This window comes from Salmo salar, chromosome ssa29 (assembly GCF_905237065.1).
Source record: "Salmo salar chromosome ssa29, Ssal_v3.1, whole genome shotgun sequence".
Lineage (NCBI taxonomy): Eukaryota > Metazoa > Chordata > Actinopteri > Salmoniformes > Salmonidae > Salmo > Salmo salar.
In genome coordinates, this window is record NC_059470.1 from 17013275 (window position 1) to 17040861 (window position 27587).

Consider the following 27587-nt stretch of genomic DNA (forward strand, 5'->3'; position numbering starts at 1 on the left):
GCAGAGATACAGCACTCTAGTTTTACTGTCACATGCACAGGACCCAGCAGCTGAAAAACAGTACAGTGAAATGCCTTGCAAGCTCTTTCCCAACCATGCATAATAGAGGTAGTAACATAGATATGAAATAAAACACATGTGAAATGCTAGAGAAGGAAAAAAAGACAAACAATTACGAGAATCCACTTATATACAGAAATCCATCAATATCCTGACCCGTATTCATAAATCATCACAGAGCAGGAGTGCTGATCTAGGATCAGTCCCTCCCCTTCCATGTAACCGTCTTCATCATGATCTAAAAGGCAAAACTGATCCTAGATCAACGTTCCTCCTCTGAGCGTCGTTATCATAACGGACCCTGTTGGCCTAGCGGGGTCTTACCCTGGGTGAATAGGACAGGGTAGATCTTGAATCCGCCTCCGTTCCGGAGGCGCTGGGGTAGCTGGGAGAAGTAGAACGTCTCCAGGTAGAAACAGACCTTCAGGGCCTGGCGGGTCCCCTCCACCGCATACGACATGGGCATGTCTGGGAGAGAGAGAGACAGCAAGGGTCTAGGGCCATACATAGGCTGCGTCATCAATGCAACCCTATTCCCTACATAGTGCACTACTTTTGACCAGGGCCCTACGGGCAGCAGGTTCCATTTGGCGCGTAGTTATGCAGACGGGAACAGAACAGGTATAATAAACAACATGTTATATACAGCAGGGAACACAGCAAGCCAAATGGGATTGAATGAAGCTGAGCTGAATGTAATTGAAATGAGTTGAATTACATTTACAGTAAGATAATGTTATCTAAACGAATGGAGTAGGGCCAGGGGCTGATCCCCTATAGATATATACTATGTCGTACAGGATCATGTCTCTCCATACATACTTGCAACCAGTGGTTCTCCTTCAAACTGTCTGAAGTAGAAGGTGACTTTCTCCAAGTCAATCAGAGCTACCTGAGTGTCCTCCAGCATGGCCTGCTCGTCAGTCTGTGGAGAGAAACACAATCAGTCAATCCTCCAGCGTGGCCTGCTCCTCCGCCTGCACAGAGAGAAACACAATCAGTCAATCCTCCAGCGTGGCCTGCTCCTCCGCCTGCACAGAGAGAAACACAATCAGTCAATCCTCCAGCGTGGCCTGCTCCTCCGCCTGCACAGAGAGAAACACAATCAGTCAATCCTCCAGCGTGGCCTGCTCCTCCGCCTGCACAGAGAGAAACACAATCAGTCAATCCTCCAGCGTGGCCTGCTCCTCCGCCTGCACAGAGAGAAACACAATCAGTCAATCCTCCAGCGTGGCCTGCTCCTCCGCCTGCACAGAGAGAAACACAATCAGTCAATCCTCCAGCATGGCCTGATGTCATCAGTTTTTTAAAGTCAGTTAAGAACACATTCTTATTCACGATGACGGTCTACCAAAAGGGCTCCTGCAGGGACGGGGGCTGGGATTAAAACTTAAAATATAGGACAAAGCACACATCACGACAAGAGAGACACCACAACACTACATAAAGAGACACCGAAGACAACAACATAGCATGGCAGCAACACATGACAACACAGCGTGGTAGCAACACAACATGACAACAACATGGTAGCAACACAACATGGCAGCAGCACAACACGGCGGCAGCACAAAACATGGCCCAAACATTATTGGGCACAGACGACAGCACAAAGGGCAAGAAGGTATAGACAACAATCCACCTCGCGAAGCAGCCACAACTGCCAGTCTTCCCAGAGAAACACAACAGTGGGTCAGCGTGTGAGAGAATGTGTGTGTCGCTTCCCTTACATTCTCCTCTCAGAAAGAAAACAAGCAGCGTGTTTACAAGGTGGTACGTGCGGGTTAAAGTGAGTGTACAGTGCCTGGTGTGTGTGTCTGCTTCCTTTCCCAACATCCGTCACAACATCCTCTCACACAAACAACCAACACATCTGCTCCCAGGCCAGACACAGAGGAGAAGGAAACGCATTGGCTAGTGCCCATCTGCTCCTCTTTCACACTCCTCCTCTCTCCCTCCTTTCCCATCTCTCTCTCCCTCTTATTCCCCCCCCGTACCCCTCTCCCTCTCTAATAAACGGTGCAGCAGAAGCATTATGTACCTACTGTGTGGTTGAAGTGTTACTGAAGAGACGTTAGGGATGCCCTGACTGACTGTCGCGTGAGAACAGAGAGTACGGTCATCGGGTTTAACACACACACACACACACACACACACACCACTGCCTTTGATTTTTGCTTGCACCTGCAGGTACAGTGCCTCTGCTTAGAGTTAAGATGTGGAGAGAGAGAGAGAGAGAGAGAGAGAGAGAGAGCGAGAGAGAGAGAGAGAGAGAGAAGGAGAGAGAGAGAGAGAGAGAGAGAGAGAGAGAGAGAGAGAGAGAGAGAGAGAAGAGAGAGAGAGAGAGAGAGAGAGAGAGAGAGAGAGAGAGTTCCTCTTAACCTCCACCCTCATGCAAAACATACTTAATCCGGTCTCAAACGAAATGGAGTTCAACTTCTGAAAACCAGAAAATCCCACTTTTTTTCACTTTAAATTACATTTTGGCTATCTCAACCATTCAGTCAGTGTATAAATAATGATTAGAAAATATCACTGGGAAAAATAATTGCTTTCTGAGTGATATTCTCCCCTTCATCCCCTTCAGACCAAGGGGCAAAACTCTTCCTTCTCCTCTGTTCTCGAAGTGGTTGAAGTTCGACTTTACAACGGAGATTCTCTCTCTAACACAATGACAAACTGTAGTCCTGTACTGAACTGTACCGACACAGCAGTGCTAAGCTGGGCTACAGAGCTACATAGTGTCCGGTTGCTGAACCACGGAGGGGCAGTCTTGGGCGTACTGTAGGATGCTAGGAGAGCCAAGTCCCCTCATTAAACAAGAGGACAAAGCTCCTCCGAGGACAGTCGCAGCACAATGACATGGCTGTTCACAACCACAATCAACCTAACGTCACCGTCCTACCCCTCTCCAGGCGGCCCGGTACACACGCAGGAACGCACGTACAAACTCGTACTCGCGCATGCACACACACACACACACAAACACGCACGCACAATCAATTCAACTCCACTGCGGGCGGTCACATACACACAGGAGCACTAAGTTTGTTTGTGTCTTTGTTTTGGAGCTGATTTGGTGTGGAGATGAGGTGAGATGAGGCCACCAAGCATCTCCTCTGGTAAAGAAATAACAGGGCTTACGATATACTCTGCAGTATTCTAATCTAGTTTTGAATCAGGTGCCGTGCAGAGTATTTTAAATCATGTGGAAGATTTGGGGGCAACATCTTCGCATTTTTTTGTGTTGCAAATCAATCATATTTAGCCTCAATATACAATGAGTGTCCCGGGGTTGTTGGTAGCTGCCTGTCTGCCAGTCACTCACCAGGTTGGGAGAGAGGAGGGACTGGAAGTGGAGAAGTAGCCCAGCGGAGGCTATCTGTTCCAGCCATCGTCGGCTTGCCTCCTGGGCCTCCTGAGGGTCCTGGGGGTCCGGGGCCTCTGGGTCTGCCTCCCTGCCTGATCCCTGGGTCTGGGGAGGGGGGGATGGTTAAAATGTTAAGCTAGCTGTAGGGTTACCAAATTCCAGTAACTTTCCCCAATTCCCGGAGGATTTCGGACTTCCTGGTCATTGCCTCCTGATTCTGAGAATCTTCCAACTGGGATTTCTGGGAAATCTGGGAATTTGGGGATAGTTACAGAAATTTTGAAACGCACGCACACGCACGCACACGCACGCGCACACACACGCACACACACACACGCACACACTCTGTTACCTGGTTGAGAACAGCCAGTAGGTGTTGGGAGAAGGCACAAACAGCTGCTACCAGAGACTGACAAAACACCATATCTCTTCTCAACTGGATCTCTGAGTCTAGAGAGATGGAGGGAGGGAGGGAGGGAGGGAGGGAGGGAGGGGAAGAGACAGAGATAGGGGAGGTGTGTGAGAGAAAATTAACTTGTTATCGATGCTGAACACAAATTACATTAACTCCTTGGGTTGGGTCAAAAGTTTTTCAAAGTTCAATTGTGGTCAACGTTCAAGTCAGTTGGGCATAAAACATGAATTTGAAATACATGGAGTCAAAAGACAGGTGGTCTCTGGCTGAAAATAAATTGCCTGGCGCCATAATTTCCTGAAAAATAGCCTGCAAGGAGAAGTTAAGCAATCCACTCATTTTAAAATGGGTTCAGGAACCTCCAGTAGAATTCATAATGTGCTTCCTCCGGCCCCATTATTATCTTTTATTAAATTATTTGTTATTATTTAACTAGGCAAGTCAATTAAGAACAAATTCTTATTTTACAATGACGGCCTACCCCTCCCCTAACCCGGACGACGCTGGGCCAATTGTGCGCCAGCATATGGGACTCCCGATCACTGCCGGTTGTGATACAGACCGGGATCAAACCAGGGTCTGTAGTGACGCCTGTAGCACTGAGATGCAGTGCCGTAGACCGCTGCGCCACTCGGGAGAATCTGTTCACTCTATAACCTTGAGAAATAGGGAGATATTATGTGTTCTTAAGGGTGCTGTAATGGGATCATGGGGGACTTTGTCATGGCAAAAATGTTCCTGTAGGTGTTTTAGGAGGACTTAGCTCTCTCTCCACACAGTAATTGAGACACTAGCTATGTAGATGTTCTGCAGTTTAGTCCCTAGAATTCAATTTCACTCCTCTGTGTCATTGCAGATGTGTGTATTGAGGACACTGTGGTGTGTGTGTGTGTGTATGTCCCTATCAACTGTACATTGTTTTTACATCCAAGGCATTTAAGAGGAGAGGAAAACCAACCTGTGTACTGTAGTAGAACCAAGAGCAGCCGTGTCTTCACCTCTGGAATAGCGAAGGACAAACCAAGGTTAGGCTCTCAGAGACTTCCGGAAACTTTGGTGCTTCTGACCCATAAAACCATGATAGGATGTCTAGGTCTAGATAGGTCTCTACACATGTGAAGACTAACTAACGTCATAACTGAAGCACACATATCATATGAATCTGTGTGTTTAGTCATATCAAAGCCACAGTGGTGTTAGTGGAACAGTAAAAACCTGGGTGAGAAAGTCGTCTCGAGAGGTTACGCTATTGGAAACAAGCAAAGCTGTAGTGGGCTGTTACACTGCTTATTTCACACACAAAGTCACACAAAGTCACACACACACACACAAAGTCACACACACAAAGTCACAAACACACACACAAAGTCACAAACACACACACAAAGTCACACACACACACACACACAAAGTCAAACACACACACAAAGTCACACACACACACACAAAGTCACACACACACACACACACAAAGTCACACACACACACACACACACACACACAGTCACACACACACAAAGTCACACACACACACACACAAAGTCACACACACACACACACCACGCACAAAGTCACACACACAAAGTCACAAACACACACACAAAGTCACACACACAAAGTCACAAACACACACACAAAGTCACACACACACACACACAAAGTCACACACACAAAGTCACACACACACACACAAAGTCACACACACACACACACAAAGTCACACACACAAAGTCACACACACACACACAAAGTCACAAACACACACACAAAGTCACACACACACACACACACACACACACACACACACACACACACACACACACACACACACAAAGTCACACACACACACACACACACACACACACAAAGTCACAAACACACACACAAAGTCACAAACACACACACAAAGTCACACACACACACACACAGTCACACACACACACAAAGACACACACACACACACACACAAAGTCACACACACACACACAAAGTCACACACACAAAGTCACACACACACACACACAAAGTCACACACACACACACACAAAGTCACAAACACACACACAAAGTCACACACACACACAAAGTCACACACACACACAAAGTCACACACACAGTCACACACACACACAAAGTCACACACACACACACACAAAGTCACACACACACACACACAAAGTCACACACAAAGTCACACACACACACACAGACACACACACAAAGTCACACACACACACACACACTTTCACAGAAGTGTGATCTGATCAGGGATCAGGGATTTAGGCACACAAACTGTACACATTTAATTCACAAACACACATTCCAACAGAAATAAATAGTGTCAGGATGGTGGATTAATATACAGTGCCTTCAGAAAGAGTTCACACCCCTTGACATTTTCCATATTTGTTGTGTTACAGCCTGATAAAAAAAAATGATGTTTTATTTTGTCACTGGCCTACACACACAATACCCCATCATGTCAAACTGGAATTATGACATTTTTACAAATTAGTTCAAAATGAAAGCTGAAATATCTTGAGTCAACATGTATTCAACCCCTTTGTTAAGGCAAGCCTAAATAAGTTCAGGAGTAAAAATGTGCTTAACAAGTCACAATAAGTTGCATGGATTCACTCTGTGTGCAATAATAGTGTTTAAAACTTCATGTGGATCAGTGGGACGCTAGCGTCCCATTTCGACAATTTCCGGTGAAATTGATGAGCGCCAAATTCAAATTAAATTACTATAAATATTAAACTTTCATGAAATCACAAGTGCAATACATCAAAATAAAGCTTAACTTGTTAATCCAGCTGCCGTGTCAGATTTCAAAAAGGCTTTATGGCGAAAGCAAACCATGCGATTATCTGAGGACAGCGCCCAGCACACAAATGCATAACAAATCATTTTCAACCAGGGAGTTGCGACACAAAAGTCAGAAATAGCGATATAATATATGCCTTACCTTTGAAGATCTTCTTCTGTTGGCACTCCATAAGGTCCCAGTTACATTACAAATGGTCCTTCTGTTCGATAATGTCCTTCTTTATATCCTTAAAAACTCAGTTTAGCTGGCGCGCTTCAGTCAATAATCCACTCAGTTTCCCTCTTTCAAAATGCATACAAAATGAATACCAAACGTTACCAATAAACTTATCCAAACAAGTCAATCAACGTTTATAATCAAACCTTAGGTACCCTAATACGCAAATAAACGATAAAATTTAAGACGGAGAATCGTTATTGTCTTTACCGGAGAAAAATACCAAAGAACGCGCTCTCATTCACGCGCTTGGAAACACTACAGACAAAATGGGAGCCACCTAGAAAAACTACAATTTCTGGCAAATTTTTCAAAAGAAACCAGCGTGAAACTCTTTCTAAAGACTGCTGACATCTAGTGGAAGCCCTAGGAACTGCAATCGGGCACGATTTCGCCCTATTATAAAAGTGCCAGCCATTGAAATCAGTGGTAGGATGATTTTTGGGGGGGATGGTTTGTCCTCGGGGTTTCACCTGCCATTTCAGTTCTGTTATACTCACAGACATTATTTTAACAGTTTTAGAAATGCTGGAGTGTTTTCTATCATATGCATATCCTAGCTTCTGGGCCTGAGTAGCAGGCAGTTTACTTTGGGCACGCTTTTTATCCGGACATCAAAATACCGCCCCCTATCCCAAAGAAGTTAACATGATTTTTGAATGACTACCTCATATCTGTACCCCACACATACAATTATCATTAAGGTCCCTCAGTCGAGCAGTGATTTTAAAACACAGATTCAACCAGAAAGACCAGGGAGGCTTTCCAATGCCTCACCAATAATAACACCTATTTGTAGATGGGTAATAAAACCAAAAAAACAGACATTGAATATCCCTTTGAGCATGGTGAACTTATTGACTACACTTTGGATGGTGTATCAATACACCCAGTCACTACAAAGACACAGGCATCCTTCCTAACTCAGTTGCCGGAGAGGAAGGAAACCACTCAGGGATTTCAACATGAGGCCAATGGTGTCTTTAAAACAGTTACAAAGTTTCATGTCTGTGATAGGAGAAAAGTGAGGATGGATCAACAACATTGTAGTTACTCCACAATACTAACCTAATTGACAGAGTGAAAAAAATGTAAAGAATACAAATATTCTCAAACATGCATCCTGTTTGCAACAAGACAGTAAAGTAATACTGCAAAAATGTGGCAAAGCAATTCACTCTTTGGCCTGAATACAAAGTGTTATGTTTGGGGAAAATCAAATGCAACATATTACAGAGTACCACCCTCTATGTGTTCAAGCATAATGGTGACTTTATTATGTTATGGGTATGCTTGTAATCGTAAAGGACTGGGGAGTTTTTCAGGATTAAAAAAAGAAACGGAATGGAACTAAGCACAGGCAAAATCCTAGAGGAAAACCTGGTTCAGTATGCTTTCCACCAGACACTGGAAGATGAATTCACCTTTCAGCAGGACAATAACCTAAAACACAAGGCAAAATCTACACTGGAGTTGCTTACCAAGAAGACTGTGAATGTTCCTGAGTGGCCGAGTTACAGTTTTGACTGAAATCTGCTTGAAAATCTATGGCATGACTTGACAATGGTTGTCTATCAATGATCAATGATCAATAGACAATTTGACAGCGCTTGAAGAATTTTGAAAAGAATAATGGGCAAATATTGTACAATCCAGGTGTGCAAAGCTCTTCGAGACTTACCCAGAAAGACTCACAGCTATAATCGCTGCCAAAAGTGATTCTAACATGTATTGACTCAGGGGTGTGAATACTTATGTAAATTAGATATTTTTGTATTTCATTTTCAATAAATTTGCTAAAATTTCTAAAAACATGTTTTCACTTTGTCATTATGGGGTATTGTGTGTAGATGGGTGAGAAATAACAATATTTAATCCATTTTGAATTCAGGCTGTAACACAGGGGTGGGGGACGTCCGGCCTCCAGGCCGTATACGGCCTACGGGACCGTTTGATCAGGCCCCCGAGCCAATTCATAAATACATTTTCTTTTAAATCAAAAAATCTCTAGACATAATTTTTCCACTAAAATAAAAACATTTAAAATTGGAGCGTCATTACAGATCGAAACATGCTAAACTGAATGAGTAGCAAGGACAACTTCGTGTGGATAAAGTCATTGCTCTACAGCGGGGTTTGGGTGTCCAACAAGCTGCCTTTACGAAACCTCGTTTAGATGGGGAAAATGTTATGCAAGCAAGCTCTGTGGTGAGCGAGCTTATCGAAAAGAACCTGAAGCCTCATTTGGAAGGAGAATTTGTAAAAGAGTGTCTCCTTGCCACTGCAGAATTGCTAGCACCAGACAAAGTTAAATTGTTCCAAAGTGTTAGTTTGTCTTGAAGAATCGTCACGGAGCGGATAACTGACATGGCACAAGACATTGAAAAAACATTGAAGGTTGTCACGTCCTGACCAGCAGATGGAGCTGGTGTAGTAGTTTGGGGGTCAGGACGTGGCAGTCTGGTGTGTGTCTTGTGACTCCTGATCAGGAACAGCTGGGAATCGTTGTTCCTGATTGGGAGTCACATATGTAGGAGTTGTTTGTCACTGGGGTTTGTGGGTAATTGTTTCTTGTTTAGTGTGTTTGCACCTGACAGGACTGTTGGCTGTCAGTTTCCTTGTTTTGTTTGTTATAGTGTTCTTTCTAATTAAATTGAAAGATGAATACTAACTCCGCTGCATTTTGGTCCATTCCTGAAGACAGCCCTTACAGAATTACCCACCAAACAAGGACCAAGCAGCGGAAGAGGAAGGAGCAGCGACAGGAGAGAAAAAGGGAGGAATGGACATGGGAGGACGTCCTGGACGGCAAGGGAGTCTACACCTGGGAAGAGATCCTGGCCGGAAGGGATCGCCTCCCATGGGAACAGGTGGAGGCACTCAGGAGAGTGGAGGCAGCTGGACAGAGGAACCATCGGGAAAGTTACGCTGGAACACGGTTGGCTAGGAAACCCGAGAGGCAGCCCCAAGATTTTTTTTGGTGGGGGGGCACACGGGTAGCTTGGCCAGGCCAGGGAAGAGCCGTAAGCCAGCTACCCGTGACTACAGGGAGGTGCGTACGAGGTGGAGGGCGCCATGTTACGCTGAGGTGCGCACCATCTCGCCTATACGGACGCACAGCCCAGTTCGCCCAGTACCAGCGCCCCGCAGGTGCCAGGGCAAGGGGAGCATCGAGCCGGAAGGGGTGATGCCAACCCTGCACTCAAGACCGCCAGTGCGCCCTTTCGGTCCGGTGTTTCCCGCCAGACGCACTAGCATGGAGGTGCGTGTCTCCGGGCTGGCACGTCCTATACCAGCCCCGCGCATCAGGAGTCTAGTGTGTCAACCCAGCCTTGCCAGTCAACAGTCGTCATCAGAGCTGCCCGCCAGTCAACAGTCGTCATCAGAGCTGCCCGCCAGTCAACAGTCGTCATCAGAGCTGCCCGCCAGTCAACAGTCGTCATCAGAGCTGCCCGCCAGTCAACAGTCGTCGTCAGAGCTGCCCGCCAGTCAACAGTCGTCGTCAGAGCTGCCCGCCAGTCAACAGTCGTCGTCAGAGCTGCCCGCCAGTCAACAGTCGTCGTCAGAGCTGCCCGCCAGTCAACAGTCGCCGCCAGAGCTGCCCGCCAGTCAACAGTCGTCGTCAGAGCTGCCCGCCAGTCAACAGTCGTCGTCAGAGTTGCCCGCCAGTCAACAGTCGTCAGAGCTGCCTGCCAGTCAACAGTCGTCGTCAGAGCTGCCCGCCAGTCAACAGTCGTCAGAGCTGCCCGCCAGTCAACAGTCGTCAGAGCTGCCCGCCAGTCAACAGTCGCCAGAGAGACTGCGCTGAACTGCCGGCGTGGCCAGACTGCCCCGAACTGTCGGCGTGGCCAGACTGCCCCGAACTGCCGGCGTGGCCAGACTGCCCCGAACTGCCGGCGTGGCGAGACTGCCCCGAACTGCCGGCGTGGCGAGACTGCCCCGAACTGCCGGCGTGGCCAGACTGCCCCGAACTGCCGGCGTGGCCAGACTGCCCCGAACTGCCGGGCGTGGCCAGACTGCCCCGAACTGCCGGCGTGGCCAGACTGCCCATGAACTGCCGGCGTGGCCAGACTGCCCCGAACTGCCGGCGTGGCCAGACTGCCCCGAGTTGCCGGCGTGGCCAGACTGCCCCCAGTTGCCAGACTGCCCCGACTGCCCCCAGTTGCCAGACTGCCCCGACTGTCCCGAGTTGCCAGACTGCCCCGACTGTCCCGAGTTGCCAGACTGTCCCGAGTTGCCAGACTGCCCCGACTGTCCCGAGTTGCCAGACTGCCCCGACTGTCCCGAGTTGCCAGACTGCCCCGACTGTCCCGAGTTGCCAGACTGCCCCGACTGTCCCGAGTTGCCAGACTGCCCCGACTGTCCCGAGTTGCCAGACTGCCCCGACAGCCTGGAACGGCCTGCACCTGAGCCACCTCCAGGATAGGTGGGTTGGGGAGGGAGGGTGTAGCACAGTGCCGTCGTTGACGGCAGCCACCCTCCCTTCCCTCCCTTATGGTTTAGGGGTTATTGTTTGTTGGGTTTTTGTTGGGGTATTGGGGATTTTTCTTGTTTTTCTTTTTTAGGTGCATTCCGGGGTCTGCACCTTGAGGGGGGGTACTGTCACGTCCTGACCAGCAGATGGAGCTGGTGTAGTAGTTTGGGGGTCAGGACGTGGCAGTCTGGTGTGTGTCTTGTGACTCCTGATCAGGAACAGCTGGGAATCGTTGTTCCTGATTGGGAGTCACATATGTAGGAGTTGTTTGTCACTGGGGTTTGTGGGTAATTGTTTCTTGTTTAGTGTGTTTGCACCTGACAGGACTGTTGGCTGTCAGTTTCCTTGTTTTGTTTGTTATAGTGTTCTTTCTAATTAAATTGAAAGATGAATACTAACTCCGCTGCATTTTGGTCCATTCCTGAAGACAGCCCTTACAAAGGTCTGCAAAAAATCTTTCTCTTTGGCATGTGATGAAATGACTGACATAACAAATACCGCCCAATTTGCCATTTTTGTGCATGGGATTACTGCTGAGTTTGACACAAGGCAGGAATTCCTGTCTTTGGAAGCCATGCATGGCACCACCAGAGGTGAGGACTTGTTTGAGAGACTTGTCTCGGCTATGAGCAAATTTGAGCTACGGTTAAAAAAATGAAGTGACTCGTAAAAGGGGTCAACAGCATTAGTGAAAAAAGAAATGAGTTGTCTCAGTCTTGATCCAACTGTATGCAACTGCAGCATACATCAAGAAAGTCTGTGTGCACAGTCCCTGAAGCCGAACAACGTAATGGCAACTGTAGTGTCGACCATCAATTTTATCAAAAGCAAAGGGCTGAACAACCGCCAGTTTAAGGAGCTATTGAGTGATCTTGAATCGGTGTGTGGTGATCTGGTTTACCACTGCGATGGTTGAGCCGGGAAAACATGCTCGCGCGGTTTTACGGACTGAAGGATGAAGTTAAACAATTAATGGAGATGAAAGAGAAACATGTCGCGGAACTGAGTGATGACAAGTGGATGTGTGATTTGGCCTTCATGGTGGATAAACCAAGTGTCTGTCTGACTTGAACGTCAAGCTCCAAGGGCCGAACCAGCTTCTCAGCGATCTGCTGTCAAACGTGAAATCGTTCGAAGCAAAATGAAACTAGAAAGGGGTAACACAGTGCATTTTCCTACTCTGCAAGGACAAGAGCCTGAGTTTACGTCGGAATAGGCCGGTGAGTGTGGAAAGCTCTCAAAGGCATTTTGTGAGAGGTTTAAGGATGTGAAAAGTAAACAACTGGAGTTGAACATATTTGCAACAAGAAAAACACATCGAACCAGCGGATGTGCAAGGATTGCCTACAACACGAAGTCATTGGGCTGCAAAGCGATGGCGAGCTCAAGCCAGGTACAAAAACCTCCCTCTCCTTGAGTTCTACAAAATGTACGTTAGTGCTTAGAATTTTGCTGTTCTGAGGAGACGTGCACTTAAATTTGTGTCTGTGTTCGGGACGACCTACTGCTGTGAGCAGTTCTTTTCCAAACTGACTCTTGCAAACATTCGATTCTGCTCAAGACTGACTGACACAAACCTGGAAAACCAGCTGCGGATAGCGTCATCTTCACTGCCAGCTGACATCAAACACCTTGTCAAAGTTAATAAGCAGTTTCAGCCATCGCATTATAGGTGAGTTTGAACAAGTAATCATAATAACAACAACATTATTTACAATACTAATATTTATTTAAATAGGACTAGCACTTTTCTAAATACTCAAGGACACAGACATTATAAAAGTCATATTTAAACTATAAAACCAATGTCAGTGATTAGAGTCACATTAAAACAGGAATAAAGCAGAAAATAGCAACAAAATGTGGAATAAGTCAAGGGTATGAATACTTACTGAAGGCACTGTATTTGGGATGCTAAGGACTAACCAGGGAGAGGCTTCTGCTCTATAACTCAGTTTAAGTGGTTTCATCTCAAACTGTTATGACCTTTATATTTATGCATCTGTTGTGTGTGGTGTTCCCGAGTTTTGTTGCATCTGGTGTGGTGTTCCCGAGTTTTGTTGCATCTGGTGTGGTGTTCCTGAGTTTTGTTGTATTTGGTGTGCATGCACCATATTCAGCACTAACCTTCCAACTTGGCTAATGTGTGGATGAAGGCCTTTGTGTCCAATGTTCAGTGTGTACTGTATGGTGCACTGCCTCAAGTTTGTACCTCTGTGGACTTTTACTGCAGATGGAGACATACTCATTACAGAGGCTTTTTCAAGGTCTCGGCGTGTGCATCTTACCTTCAACGAACTTGGCGATGGTGTGTGTGAGGGCCTGTACGCTGCTGGGGAGGTTCCACGGGTCCTGCTTGATGTGGACACGGAGCTTCTTGGTACAGTTAACCCGAGGATCCATCTCCTGCTGGAACTCTGACAGACACAACAACATTGTTATAATCAGAGAACGAAAGCGTAACCAAACACGCTTCAGCCCAGCTTGATCCAATAGGGAATCAGGTTCTTAACTGAGGGACTTGATCATCCAAAAAAAACATTCCTTACCCCAGGACGCTTCCAACAGGTGACTATCCAAGAAAATGTCATTCAAATTAAAGGAGCATAGATTTGGTGTCTGCATAGATATGAGCTTATTTTCGGGACAAAATAACAGGCTTATGTTTCGGTGTAGGACACCTTTATTCAGAACATTGTTCAAGTGTCCTTAAGTAAGGAATTGTTATTTGGATGATGTTCTGGTTATATTGCAGATCTCCTGGACATAGAGAGGAGTAGCCAAACAGCTAAATCAGTATCCTGAATCATTTAGAAGAAAGAAGTGTGGGATCGAGGAATGATAGGAGAGGAGAGATGTTTTTCAGACAAGTTACTTTACTGTCCAAAATCATAGCCTGTTGCCTTGAGGGCATCGGTTTGCTGCCACAAAACTGAAAGCCTTCTTGTGATCCACCTACTAAACAAAAAACAGGTATATTCTTAACCAGCCTTTACCAGTATATTCTTAACCAGCCTTTACCAGTATATTCTTAACCAGCCCACATCCCCCCTTCATCCCTCGAGTGACTGTAAGGTAAACACAACATGTGGGGCTTTATAGTCCTTCAAAGCCTGGGAGAGACAGGGAGATGGAGAGGAATGGAGGATGAGGAGCCAAACATCTCCTGCATTATTCATCAGAGAGAAGAGAGGGGTGAAGGGATGAGAGTGGCGGAGGAGAGAGTTCCAGACATACCTCATCATTTTACTCCTCTCTCCATCTGAAGGTGAGAACCAAAGCCCCCACACACACACACACACACACTCCCAAAGGTCCCTCACATTCTCTCTCTCCCTCGCCCTCCAATACCTCTCTCTCCCTTCCGTCAGCCCAGACACTGTGGACGTATGTCTGAGTGCCAGACAGATATGATGGGATGTCTGCTAATGAATGTCTCATTAAGACTGCTGTCTTCGTTTGGTCCTAGCCGTGCCACACACACAGACAGTCTTTATTAGGGAGGGGGAGGAGCAGCAGATCAATCTAGGGTGTAAACACTGAGAGACACACACAGAGGGGTTAGATATAGTGTAGATTTTGGAGAGAGATGGGAGGTTGAATCTGTGATAACAGGATGGTGGTGAACTAGAGGCTTGTAGAGCATTTAGGGATTTGGTCTCCCTTGTGTGTGTGTGTGTGTGTGTGTGTAGTGTGTGGGGCTGTTTGTGTTTCTTTTCTCTAGGAAGGAGGAATGCTCTGCCATCTACTTTATTATCAACACACACACTACGCCAGCGATACGCTTCATCGGATCAACATAACGCACGCACACATACACACACGCCTCCTAGATCAAATGCATCGGTGCTCACATGGGGCGAGAGACACAGATCAGAGGAGACAAATGAAACATGTAAAATGTGCAAAGTGTTTGGAGGGTTCTGATATTTAAAACACACATAGGGGACCTAACACACACACACACCCCGAGTCTAATAAAATATCCTCAAAGACACACAAAGACAACCAACTTTTTAGGAGATAATAGTAGAGGGGTATAAGCTACAGATCAGGGCCAGATGTATCCAGCGTCTTAGAGAAGGAGTGCTGATTTTGGATCGGTTATGCCTTTTCGATCACAATGAATAACATTATAAGTAAGGGGGGACCTGATCCTAGATCAGCAATCCTACTCTGAAAAGCTTGATACATACAGTTGAAGTCGGAAGATTACATACACTTAGGTTGGAGTCATTAAAACTCATTTTTAAACCACTCCACAAATTTCTTGTTAACAAACTATAGTTTTGGCAATTCGGTTAGGACATCCACTCTGTGCATTACACATCATTTTTCCAACAATTGTTTACAGACAGATTATTTCACTTATAATTCACTGTATCACAATTCCAGTGGGTCAGAAGTTCACATACACTAAGTTGACTGTGCCTTTAACCTGTCTGGGCTAGGGGGCAGTATTTTCACGGCCGGATAAAAAATGTACCCGATTTAAACTGGTTACTACTCTTTCCCAGAAACGAGAATATGCATATTATTAGTAGATTTCGATAGAAGACACTCTGAAGTTTCTAAAACTGTTTGAATGGCATCTGTGAGTATAACAGAACTCATATGGCAGGCAAAAACCTGAGAAAATTCCAAGCAGGAAGTGGCCTGTCTGCGAATTTGTAGTTCTCCCTTTGCTTCTCTATCGAAACTACAGTGCCCGTGGGGTTATGTAGCACTTTCTAAGGCTTCCATTGGCTCTCTAAAGCGTTCAGAAAGCGGATTGACGTGTCTCTTGTCTCCGGGCAGAGTACAGGATCACAGTTTGTCAGTGGACTGCCTGGTGGCTAAGAGATTAGAAATGCGCGTTCACGAGACCTCGCCATTTTTTCTCTTCCTTTTTGAATGAATACAGCATTGTCCGGTTGGAATATTATTGCTATTTTACGAGAAAATACCATAAAAATGGATTTTAAACAGCGTTTGACATGCTTCTAAGTACGGTAATGGAATATTTTGAATTTTTTTGTCTCGAAATGCGCTCGCGCGTTACCCTTTGGATAGTGACCTGAACGCACGAACAAAACGGAGGTATTTGCACATAACTATGGATTATTTGGAACAAAAACAACATTTGTTGTGGAAGTAGCAGTCCTGGGAGTGCATTCTGACAAAGAACAACAAAGGTAATCCAATTTAACTAATACCAATTCTGAGTTTAGTGAACGTCGAACTTGGCGGGTGTCAAATTAGCTAGCCGTGATGGCTGAGCTATGTACTCAGAATATTGCAAAATGTGCTTTCGCCGAAAAGCTATTTTAAAATCTGACATAGCGATTGCATAAAGGAGTTCTGTATCTATAATTCATAAAATAATTGTTATGTATTTTGTCAACGTTTATCATGAGTAATTTAGTAAATTCACCGGAAGTTTTTCGGTGGGAATAAAATTTCTGAACATCACACGCCAATGTAAAAAGCTGTTTTTTGATATAAATATGAACTTGATTGAACAAAACATGCATGTATTGCATAACATAATGTCCTAGGAGTGTCATCCGATGAAGATCATCAAAGGTTAGTGCTGCATTTAGCTGTGTTTTGGGTTTTTGTGACATACATGCTTGCTTGAAAAATGGCTGTGTGGTTATTTGTGTCAATGTACTCTCCTAACATAATCTAATGTTTTGCTTTCGCTGTAAAGCCTTTTTGAAATCGGACAATGTGGTTAGATTAACAAGAGTCTTATCTTTCAAATGGTGTAAAATAGTCGTATGTTTGAAATATTGAAATTATAGCATTTTTTAGGTTTTTGTATTTCGCGCCACGCTCTTCCACTGGCTGTTGAATAGAGTGGGACGCTAACGTCCCACCTAGCCCATAGAAGTTAAAAGGCTTGGAATATTCTAAAAAATGATGTCATTGTTTTAGAAGCTTCTGACAGGCTAACAGACATAATTTGAGTCAATTGGAGGTGTACTTGTGGATGTATTTCAAGGCCTACCTTCAAACTCAGTGCCTCTTCGCTTGACATCATGGGAAAATCAAAAGAAATCAGCCAATTCCTCCACAAGTCTGGTTCATCCTTGGGAGCAATTTCCAAACACCTGAAGGTACCACTTTCATCTGTACAAACAATAGTACTGTCACGTCCTGACCAGTAATAGGGGTTATTTGTTATTGGTGTTTGGTCAGGACGTGGCAGAGGGTATTTGTTTTATGTGGTTCGGGGTGGTTGTGTGTTTAGTGGTGTGTTTGATTTATTATTCCGGGTTTTGGGCACTGTTCTATGTTTATGTATTTCTATGTTTAGTCTAGTCATTTGTATTTCTATGTTTAGTTTATTGGGGGTTGGACTCTCAATTGGAGGCAGGTGTTTTCTATTTGCCTCTGATTGAGGGTCCTATAAATAGGTATGTGTTTGTATTAGTATTTTGTGGGAGATTGTGCTTGGTATAGCTTTGTTGCCTTACCGGCCTGTTATTAGTCGTTGTGTTTTTGTTGTGTTTGTTTTGGTTCACCTTCTTGTCCGTTTAAATAAAAAGAAGATGAGTGCACATTTCCCCGCTGCGTCTTGGTCCACTTTAAGCTACGACAGCAGTGACAAGTACCCAAGTATAAACACCATGGGACCACGAAGCCGTCATACCACTCAGGAAGGAGACGCATTCTGTCTCCTAGAGATTAACGTACTTTGGTGCGAAAAGTGCGAATCAATACCAGAACAACAGCAAAGGACATTGTGAAGATGCTGGAGAAAATAGGTACAAAAGTATCTATATCCACAGTAAAACGAGTCCTATATAGACATAACCTGAAAGGCCGCTCAGCAAGGAAGAAGCCACTGCTCCAAAACCGCCATAAAAAAGCCAGACTACGGTTTGCAACTGCACATGGGGACAAAGATCGTACTTTTGGGAGAAATGTCCTCTGGTCTAATGAAACAAAAATATAACTTTTTGGCCATAATGACCATCATTATGTTTGGAGGAACAAGGGGGACGCTTGCAAGCCGAAGAACACCATCCCAACCATGAAGCACGGGGGTGGAAGCATCATGTTGTGGGGGTGCTTTGCTGCAGGAGGGACTGGTGCACTTCACAAAATAGATGGCATCGTGAGAAGGAAAATTATGTGGAAATATTGAAGCAACATCTCAAGACATCAGTCAGGAAGTTAAAGCTTGGTTGCAAATGGGTCTTCCAAATGGACAATGGCCCCAAGCATACTTCCAAAGTTGTGACAAAATGGCTTAAGGACAACAAAGTCAAGGTATTGGAGGGGCCCTCACAAAGCCCTGACCTCAATCCTATAGAACATTTGTGGGCAGAACTGAAGAAGCGTGTGTGAGCAAGGAGGCCTCAAACCTGACTCAGTTACACCAGCTCTGTCAGGAGGAATGGGCCAAAATGTATCCAACTTATTGTGGGAAGCTTGTGGAAGACTACCCGAAACATTTGACCCAAGTTAAACAATTCAAAGGCAATGCTACCAAATACTAATTGAGTGTATGTAAATTTCTGACCCATTGGGAATGTGATGAAAGAAATAAAACCTGAAATAAATCATTCTCTCTACTATTTCACATTCTTAAAATAAGGTGGTGATCTTAACTGACCTAAGACAGGGACTTTTTACTAGGATTTAATGTCAGGAATTGTGAAAAACTGAGTTTAAATGTATTTGGCTAAGGTGTATGTAAACTTCCGACTTCAACTGTACAGCCCCAGGCCACCACACAGGTTGGGGCTATGCCAGACTGATTCAATTCAGTTCATTATTCACTACAGTCATTATCTGTGTCCCAAATGGCACCCAATTCCCTTTACAAACGCGCTACTCTGACTACATTTCTAGTCAAAAGTAGTGCACTACATAGGGAATAGCCTGCCATTTGGGACGTAGCCTTTGAAACCCACAAAACCTAACCTTTTCAAACCTTGGCCATGACATTTATACAGAAACAAGAGATTTTCCTCCTTTTCATGAAAACAACTGTACACCATCTGATCTCCAGAATGTCCCGACTCAGCAATGGAGATTCATGATTTATAGCCAGAATATGGAAACGATAGTGGTTTATTGTCACCCCAGGAAACTGATAGGGTTAAATATAGCAACTTTTCTTCCAGCTGCATTTCCTGTCCAGATTAAATTTGTATCTGAGAGTAAAGTTCTTCGGCTAGAACAGAAAACCTTCCTACACAATGAGATAAAACAAAACAATTGATAGAAGCTGAATGTTTCAGGCCAAGAAAAGGTCTGCGTCCCAAATGCCACCCTATTCCCTACATAGGGCCCTGTTCAGAAGTAGTTCATTATATAGGGAATAGGGTGCCATTTGGGACCCACACACACGGTAAAGTCAAAACAAGCAGAAACTGAGCCCCAAAAACTTTACTTAACAGTATATTGTTATGATGTGATCTGACAACTGTGGGTATTATATACGTACAGTAGGTCTGTATGGTGTCATCTTCACTGTTGGGTGATAAGCAGTACTGTACTAAATATGGGGCGGAATTGCAGTAAACAGCAGGCCAGTGGCACTGTTCCAGATATAAGGTGTTGCTCAGAGAGAAGGGAAGGGTACAGAAGGATATGAGAGGAACAGAGAGAAGGGAAGGATGGATGGAGGGAGAGAGAGTGCGAAAGCGGAGGGCACAGAGGGATTGGAATAGGAGAGATGAACAGAGGGGTGGAGGGCACGCATGCAAGCCTGTGCATGCACACACACACACACACACACACACACACACACACACACACACACACACACACACACACACACACACACACACACACACAGGAAGTAGCAGCCCTGTGAGGGAGGCTGCAGTGTTTTCTGAGCAGGTCCTGTTTCCTCTCAAACTCTTTCTTTCTTTAGAGAGAAGGAGCGATGGAGGGAGGGAGGGAGGGATGGATGGAAGCTGGGTCTGGAGTCTCTCCAATGTTATCTTACTTCTCCAAGCTCTACTGTGCACCCGAGCAAGCCCTAATAAACACAGCTACACCCCAGCTAAAAACACTACAAAAACACTCCAAAACCGTACAAAAACAGCCCTTACAGGAAAAGGGAGGAGAAAAAATCTATATACCACCATGCCAGAGAAAGGGATGCATGTGGAGAGGGAGGGGATGGAATGGAGGGAGGAGAAGAAAGGATGGAGTTTTTCCTCCCATTGAAAGGCAAACATCCCCAGAGTGTTCTTTTTTTCTTCTGGATTTCTTCCGTCGACCAAACCCATCTTGTTGCAGTAGTCTAGGTTCAGGCCTGTGGTTCTAGGCTGAGTATTGACAGTATGACCCAGCTGTATGTAAGAGACAACCCTCCGTCTTTACCGGGCAGTCCTCGTCCAAAGTAGTGCACTACAAAGTTAATAAGCTGCACACTGAAAGACAACCCCTCCGTCTTTACCTTGTAGTCCTCGTCCAGGTGTGAAACACTTGGTCTGTTCAAAGGCCTTGGCCACCACCGCTCCCTTCAGCAGACTGGTGATGGACTCCACCTGAAGAGAAACAGAGAGACAGACAAAGAGAGAGACAGACAGACACAGAGACAGAGACACAGAGAGATAGAGACACAGCGACAGTGACAGACGAAGAGAGAGAGAGAGAGACAGAGACACAGAGAGATAGAGAGACACAGAGACAGACAAAGAGAGAGAGAGAAAGAGAGAGACAGAGACACAGAGAGACAGAGACACAGAGACAGACGAAGAGAGAGAGAGAGAGAAAGACAGAGACACAGAGAGATAGAGACACAGAGACACAGAGACAGACAAAGAAAGAGAGAGAGAGACAGACAGAGACACAGAGAGATAGAGACACAGAGACAGACAGAGAGAGAGAGACAGAGACACAGAGACAGAGACAGACAGAGAGAGAGAGAGAGAGAGAGAGAGAGAGAGAGAGACAGAGACACAGAGAGATGAGAGACAGAGAGACAGAGAGAGAGAGAGAGAGAGAGAGAGAGAGAGAGCAGAGACACAGAGAGATAGAGAGACAGAGACACAGAGACAGACAGAGAGAGAGAGAGAGACAGAGACACAGAGAGATGAGAGACAGAGACAGACGAAGAGAGAGAGAGAGATAGAGACAGAGACACAGAGAGATAGAGAGACAGAGAGATAGAGACAGAGACACAGAGAGATAGAGAGACAGAGACAGATGAAGAGAGAGACAGAGACACAGTGACAGGCAGACGAAGAGAGAGAGAGAGAGAGAGACAGAGACACAGAGAGATGAGAGACAGAGACAGACGAAGAGAGAGAGAGAGACAGAGACAGAGACACAGAGAGATACAGTGAGACAGAGACACAGAGAGATACACTACTGATGAGATGTGTTCTGTTAGCAAGGGGTTAGGGGTGTGTGCTTGTGTATGCGTAATGGTGGTGTTCCAGTTCTTTCTTCATGATGTTAGGCAGTTCAATTCATGGAATCAAATGTAATTACAGTACCAGTGAAAGGTTTGGACACACCTACTCATTCAAGGGTTTTTCAGATTTTAAGAAATTTTCAACATTGTAGAATTATAGTGAAGACATCAAAACTAGGAAATAACACATATGGAATCATGTAGTAAGCAAAAAAAGTGTTAAACAAATCAAAATATATTTTAGATTCTTCAAAGTAGGCACCCTTTGCCTTTCCTTCTTAATGCGTTTGAGCCAGTCAGTTGTGTTGTGGCAAGGTAGGGGTGGTATACAGAAGATAGCCCTATTTTGGTTACTACATGACTCCATATATGTTATTTCATAGTTTTGATGTCTTCACTAGTATTCGACAATGTAGAAAATATTAAAAATCTAGAAAAACCCCTGGTGTCCAAACTTTTGACTGGTACTGTATGTACGTCAAAGTTAGAAATGTTGTGTTCACTGAATGGCGTGCCAGAACTGTCGAGAATGTATGGCATTATTGTGTGGGTCCAGTCGGTCTGAGGTTGTTGTGCTTGTTTAGTCTGTGTTTTTCATGTATTACTATTCCACCTGCTGTGAAATGGCTGGCTGGGTGCATTTACATCTATTTTCCATAAATGAAGGCTTGAATCAGGGGAACTTAGTAGATAGTCTAGGATAGACATACCCAAATCAACCCTCACTGATTAGTTATTTCACCTCTTAAGTTTCATTGGAGCAAAATGACACCTGACCTTACCATGCCTCTCCTTTATCTGCGGATGCACGTGACCTGACAATAGAAATACCATAGCGGCAGGTAGCCTAGTGGTTAGAGCGTTGGGCCCGTAACCGAAAGGTTGCTAGATCGAATCCCCGAGCTGACAAGGTAAAAACCTGTTGTCCAGCCCCTGAACAAGGCAGGACGCTGTTCCTAGGCCGTCATTGTAAATAAGAATTTGTTCTTAACTGGCTTGCCAAGTGAAATAAAGGCTAAATAAATATATCAAAGGGAAAAACTATCCGGACTGGTTTAGCACAACAGGAAGGAGAGGCATGTTATCATTTCATTTTGCTGAAATGAAACTGAAGTGAAAAGACATCATCCGACCCGGAGACAAACTCTCACCTGCTGTTAAGAGATCTCTGGGCACACAACAACGCCGTCTCATATTCCTGAGGGTCTCTTACTCATTAGAGAACAGAAGAGTCAACACCAGAACACACAGGTGAGGAGACAGAAAGATTTACCTAGACAGTCTCCATGGTTGAAGATTGGCGTCACTATGGCATATTTTTTAACTGTACAAGAATTCCCCTTCCGTGATCTACTGAATTGAATATGTAAACCTGCTTGACAACTTTAGACCCTTTCCAGCTATTTAAAAAAATATATTTTACATTGAAAAACGGTATCCCAGGTATAACTCCAGTAACGTACACACTTAACCCTAAAAGCGCCAAAAAGGAATACATTCTGAACCTTTTTTTAATCCTTCCGAAATTTTGTAGTTACCAACAATTAGTTACCAACAATTTTTTTTTTTTTTAATACATGATTTCTGTGTTAATATGGAGGAATAAACAATTATTTTGTTGTCTACTAAACTTAAAATGTGGAGTCAAAAGTTAACTTTGGGATAGTCTACCAAATTTGGCACAGAGATAGATGCATGTACACTGAAAATATATAGATATGGAGCCACTCCAGATTTGACCCATGGAGGGCGTGGCAGCCACTAGAACAAAGAAATCAAAAATTTAAATATATATTTAACTTCCAGTCAATGTCTCTTTACCAAGTTGAGAGTCTCATATTTCAGGTGCAAATGGCACCGAGTTGATAGCTCATAGAATAAAAAATGTAGAGCTAAAAGTCTGATGGCACCAGCGCCCATATTGCCTACAGATTACCTCCCATATCAGTGGCCATTTTAGGCCGTACAGGTATGACAGATGAGCTCAATCGCCAATTTCTCAGTATCACAGAAACACAACACTTAGAATGAATAACAGACGAATGTTCCTAATTAGTGACTACGGATAAAATGTATTAAAAAAATCTGTTCAAAATGTGAAAACCATCCAAAAACATTTATTTTGAAACGTCAAATTTAAGGATAAATGTGTGATTTTAAAAAACATATATGCATATTTTGGGGAATTAAAACCATTTACTTACAAAAGGTTAATAAAATAAACATGTGTTACTGCTTGACAGTGTCTCTTTGCAATCAATACCAATTTGAGATAAAAAATGACCCCTGTTGTGTAATCACAGCCTCCCACCCAAACTTGTGCCACATAATCAAGACACCTGCACCACCTATTGAAATGTGCCTTCTGTTAGGTAAATCACATGATATTTGATAAATGAGGTGCTTTAGGAGGCTTGAGGGGGTCTTTAAAGCTGAATCTGTCATAAAGTTTTATTGACATTTGGCTAATGCCACGTTTCACGGTCTCCGTCTAGATATGGCCACCTGCAGCAGTCTCCTGTCAGAAGAGCAGTTTGTGTGCTCTATATGTCTGGATGTGTTCACGAAGCCTGTCTCTATTACATGTGGACACAACTTCTGCAAGGCTTGCATCGGCGGATACTGCGATAGCACTGGACTGTGCCAGTGTCCACTCCGTAAAACAGATTTTGGTCGGAGACCAGATCTCTCGGTCAATACTTTCATTTCTGAGATGACTGCTCAGTTCAGGCAGGCAGTTCAAGTAAAAGCTGCTGAGCCAGGAGAAGTGGCCCTGTGACGTCTGCACTGGGGACGAGAGACACAAGCTGATCGACCCCCCGTGCAGAACCTGGAAGACAGGATGTGCAAGAAGCACGACAGACTCCTGGAGCTGTTCTGTAGGACTGACCAGATGTGTGTGTGCCAGTTCTGCACCGAGGCAGACCACAAGAGTCACCACATTGTCCCCCTAGAGGAAGAGTATGTGGAGAGGAAGGAGGAAGACAGAGGCACAGGTGCAGCAGATGATCCAGGAGCGACAGCAGACGTTTCAGGAGATTAACGAGTCCGCAGAGCTCAGCAAGAGAGACGCGGAGAGAGAGAGAGGGGACAGCGTGCAGATGCAGGTCTTCACTGATCTGATGGATCGCATTAAGGGACGTCAGGCCCAGCTCACTGAGGTGATTGAGGGGAAACAGACTGCAGCAGAGAGGCAGGGTAAAGGGTTCATTAAAGAGCTGGAGCAGGAAATCACTGTGCTACTGACGGGAAGCACTGAGCTGAAGCAGCTGTCGTGCACCGAGGACCACCTCCACTTCCTCCAGAGCTTCCATTCCCTACGCAGCCTTCTGCCCACCAAGGACTGGTCTAAGATCAGTGTCTATAGCCAGGTGTGTGAGGGGAGATTAAGAGAGCTGTGTCTCAGAAAGACGCTGCGTGATGCTGAGCTGAAGAGTATGTAGCAGTATGAAGTGGACGTGACCCTGGACCCTAAAACAGCACATCCCAATCTTACTCTCTCTAAGGATGGTAAACTATTGGAGCATGGAAGCAAAAAAAGGAATGTTTATGACTACCCAGGGAGGTTTGGTAATGCTACTTGTGTCCTTGGCAAGGACATCTCCTCAGGGAGATTCTATTAGGAGGTGCTAGTCAGGAATAAGACAAAGTGGCAGTTAGGAGTGGCCAGAGAGTCCCACGACAGGATGGGTAAAGCTCCATTTAGCCGGGAAAATGGAGTCTGGACTGTGGGGCTAAGGTCTAGAAATGAGTACCAGGCTATCTCAAGCTCAATCAATTGTCCGCCTCTCTCTAAGTAAGAAGCCCCAGGAGGTGGGGGTGTTTGTGGATTATGAGGTGGGTCAGGTCTCCTTTTATGATGTGGGGGGACAGGTCTTCTGGCTTACAAGTGAGGACATATCTCCTTGTCATATGTACGCTTTCACTGGCTGCACCTTCACTGAGAAACTCTACCCATACTTCTACCCCTGTTATTAAAAAGGCTGAAAACGCAGACCCCGCTGGTCATTTCTCCTGTCACAGTCAGAACCAGACTCTGTCTGTTTGTCAGACACAGACTGAACTTTAACCTCCCAGTCAGACGATCGTTGTTCGATGATCATGGAGATTCCAGAATGAAATGAAAGGTCATGAAATTGTTTTCTTTTTTTTGTGCAAGAGGAAGCACTGCACTGTACTGCACTTCCAGATACTGCACTTATACACTTGAAGCAATGTTTGGAGCTACGGCACAAGGTCTGGGAAGAATTTTGGATTCTCTCAGACATTTCAAAATTGGGGAAAAAAACTTTTCATGGGGAGGGTCAGACAACCCCTTCCGACAGACAACTGTCCCCACAAATCACGAGTTTGGGTAGGCGGGGCTTAAAATGCGGGCTGGAATTGTGTTCATGTTTATCTAGGGCAACAAGGGGATACAGCAGTGATGTCTCCGGTGACGCGCTTCCCATTTTCGACTCGTCCGTTCTATCCCAACTGACGCCGGAACTTCCACAGGAGTGTTAAGCCAGAAACATTGGAACATCGAGGGAGGCAACACGTCTGTCTAGAGAGACTACACATGTCCTGTACTGAACATACAGTCTTTGTATTGGAGATGGGAGGAGAAAATACTATTTGGGGTGGGGGAAGGGGGTCTTTTGATGTATCCGATATGTCTGATGATCTCTAGAATATATGCAATATGCTGGATCTCTATGTCACTCTTATGAGGAATATAAAAATACAACAACTAGAAATATCTCAAAGATGAAAACTACGGTGTGCACTTAAGTGACAAGGGAAGTGTGTGTAGTGTGTGTTTGGGTAATCAATTCCATTGAATGAATTTAACTGTCGTCAAATCACGAAGAACTGGAACAGCTCTGCCGCTCATACACAAACACGCACCCCTAACCCCCGCTAACAGATCACATCTCATCTGTCGTGTAGAAACAAAGCCGGGAAGCTGGCCTACAATAAAACAAACGAACGGCAGGAAAGGAAAGGAGCGGAGCGGAAAGTGCCGAGGCAGCAGCGGACCCCATTCTGTACTTTTACTGCCCATGGATGGAGACACATACGTTAAACAGGCTTTTTCAACACAGTGGAAATGTCTCCCAGGAGTGTTTGTGCGTGGTGGGGAGAGTGTGCACGTGTATGTGTGTGTCAAAGGGGCCATGCTATCATACTCGTTACACTCCCGTTTCCCAGAGTGTGAGAGAGGTTAGGGGTCAAGGTTAGGCTACCCTGATGTTTGTAGACCAGTGGTTGGGTGGGCCGGCCCGTCAGACATGTGATAGTAAATCAACAGAGGTCATAGGTCAGAAGGAAAAAAACCTAAATATCCCAGGAAACACCAAACATGAAATCTAAGAAACCAAAACAACATCTCATACCCATATGGATTTCTAGGAAGTCAGGGAAGGAGGACGTAGCCTCCACAACGGCAGATTCATTTGATTTACGGAATCTATTTCCAGTAGGAAACGATTGGGGCAGATGTCAAACAGTACAATTAACCTGCGTCCCAAAAGGAAACATATTCCCTATGTAGCGTACTACTTATGACCATGGTCCATAGGGAAAAGGGTGCAATTTGGGAGGCAACTGTATTATTGTATTGTACGATACAACATTGTCCAATGTCCACTGATTTTATTTTCTTCACAATTTGAACTGTTATACCTCTCCCTTGAGTCCATAATCTGTAGTAGTAATGAGTCTTTTAACAGTACCACCGCCATGGGACGATACCCACTGGGATTTGTTATAGAGCTCAGTACCCACCTGGCTGAAGAGATGCTCCAGGAAGCTGTGTAGTTTCTTCTGCTTGTCATGAGATATCCATACACTGGCAGGCATCTCATCTCC

General features: G+C 45.0%; 1 protein-coding gene across 1 annotated transcript in view; it reads right to left on the minus strand.

Annotated features, from left to right (window-relative positions):
- Positions 1-27587, minus strand: part of prex2 (phosphatidylinositol-3,4,5-trisphosphate-dependent Rac exchange factor 2) — a 209451-nt gene that overhangs the window by 49540 nt on the left and 132324 nt on the right. Inside the window, exons 28-35 of the mRNA XM_014181194.2 lie at positions 27504-27586; positions 20772-20862; positions 13654-13782; positions 4804-4845; positions 3783-3880; positions 3389-3535; positions 883-985; positions 385-528 (exon numbers count right to left, since the gene is read on the minus strand). Of these exons, the coding sequence (XP_014036669.1) occupies positions 385-528; positions 883-985; positions 3389-3535; positions 3783-3880; positions 4804-4845; positions 13654-13782; positions 20772-20862; positions 27504-27586 (837 nt within the window). The remainder of the gene's footprint in view (positions 1-384; positions 529-882; positions 986-3388; positions 3536-3782; positions 3881-4803; positions 4846-13653; positions 13783-20771; positions 20863-27503; position 27587) is intronic.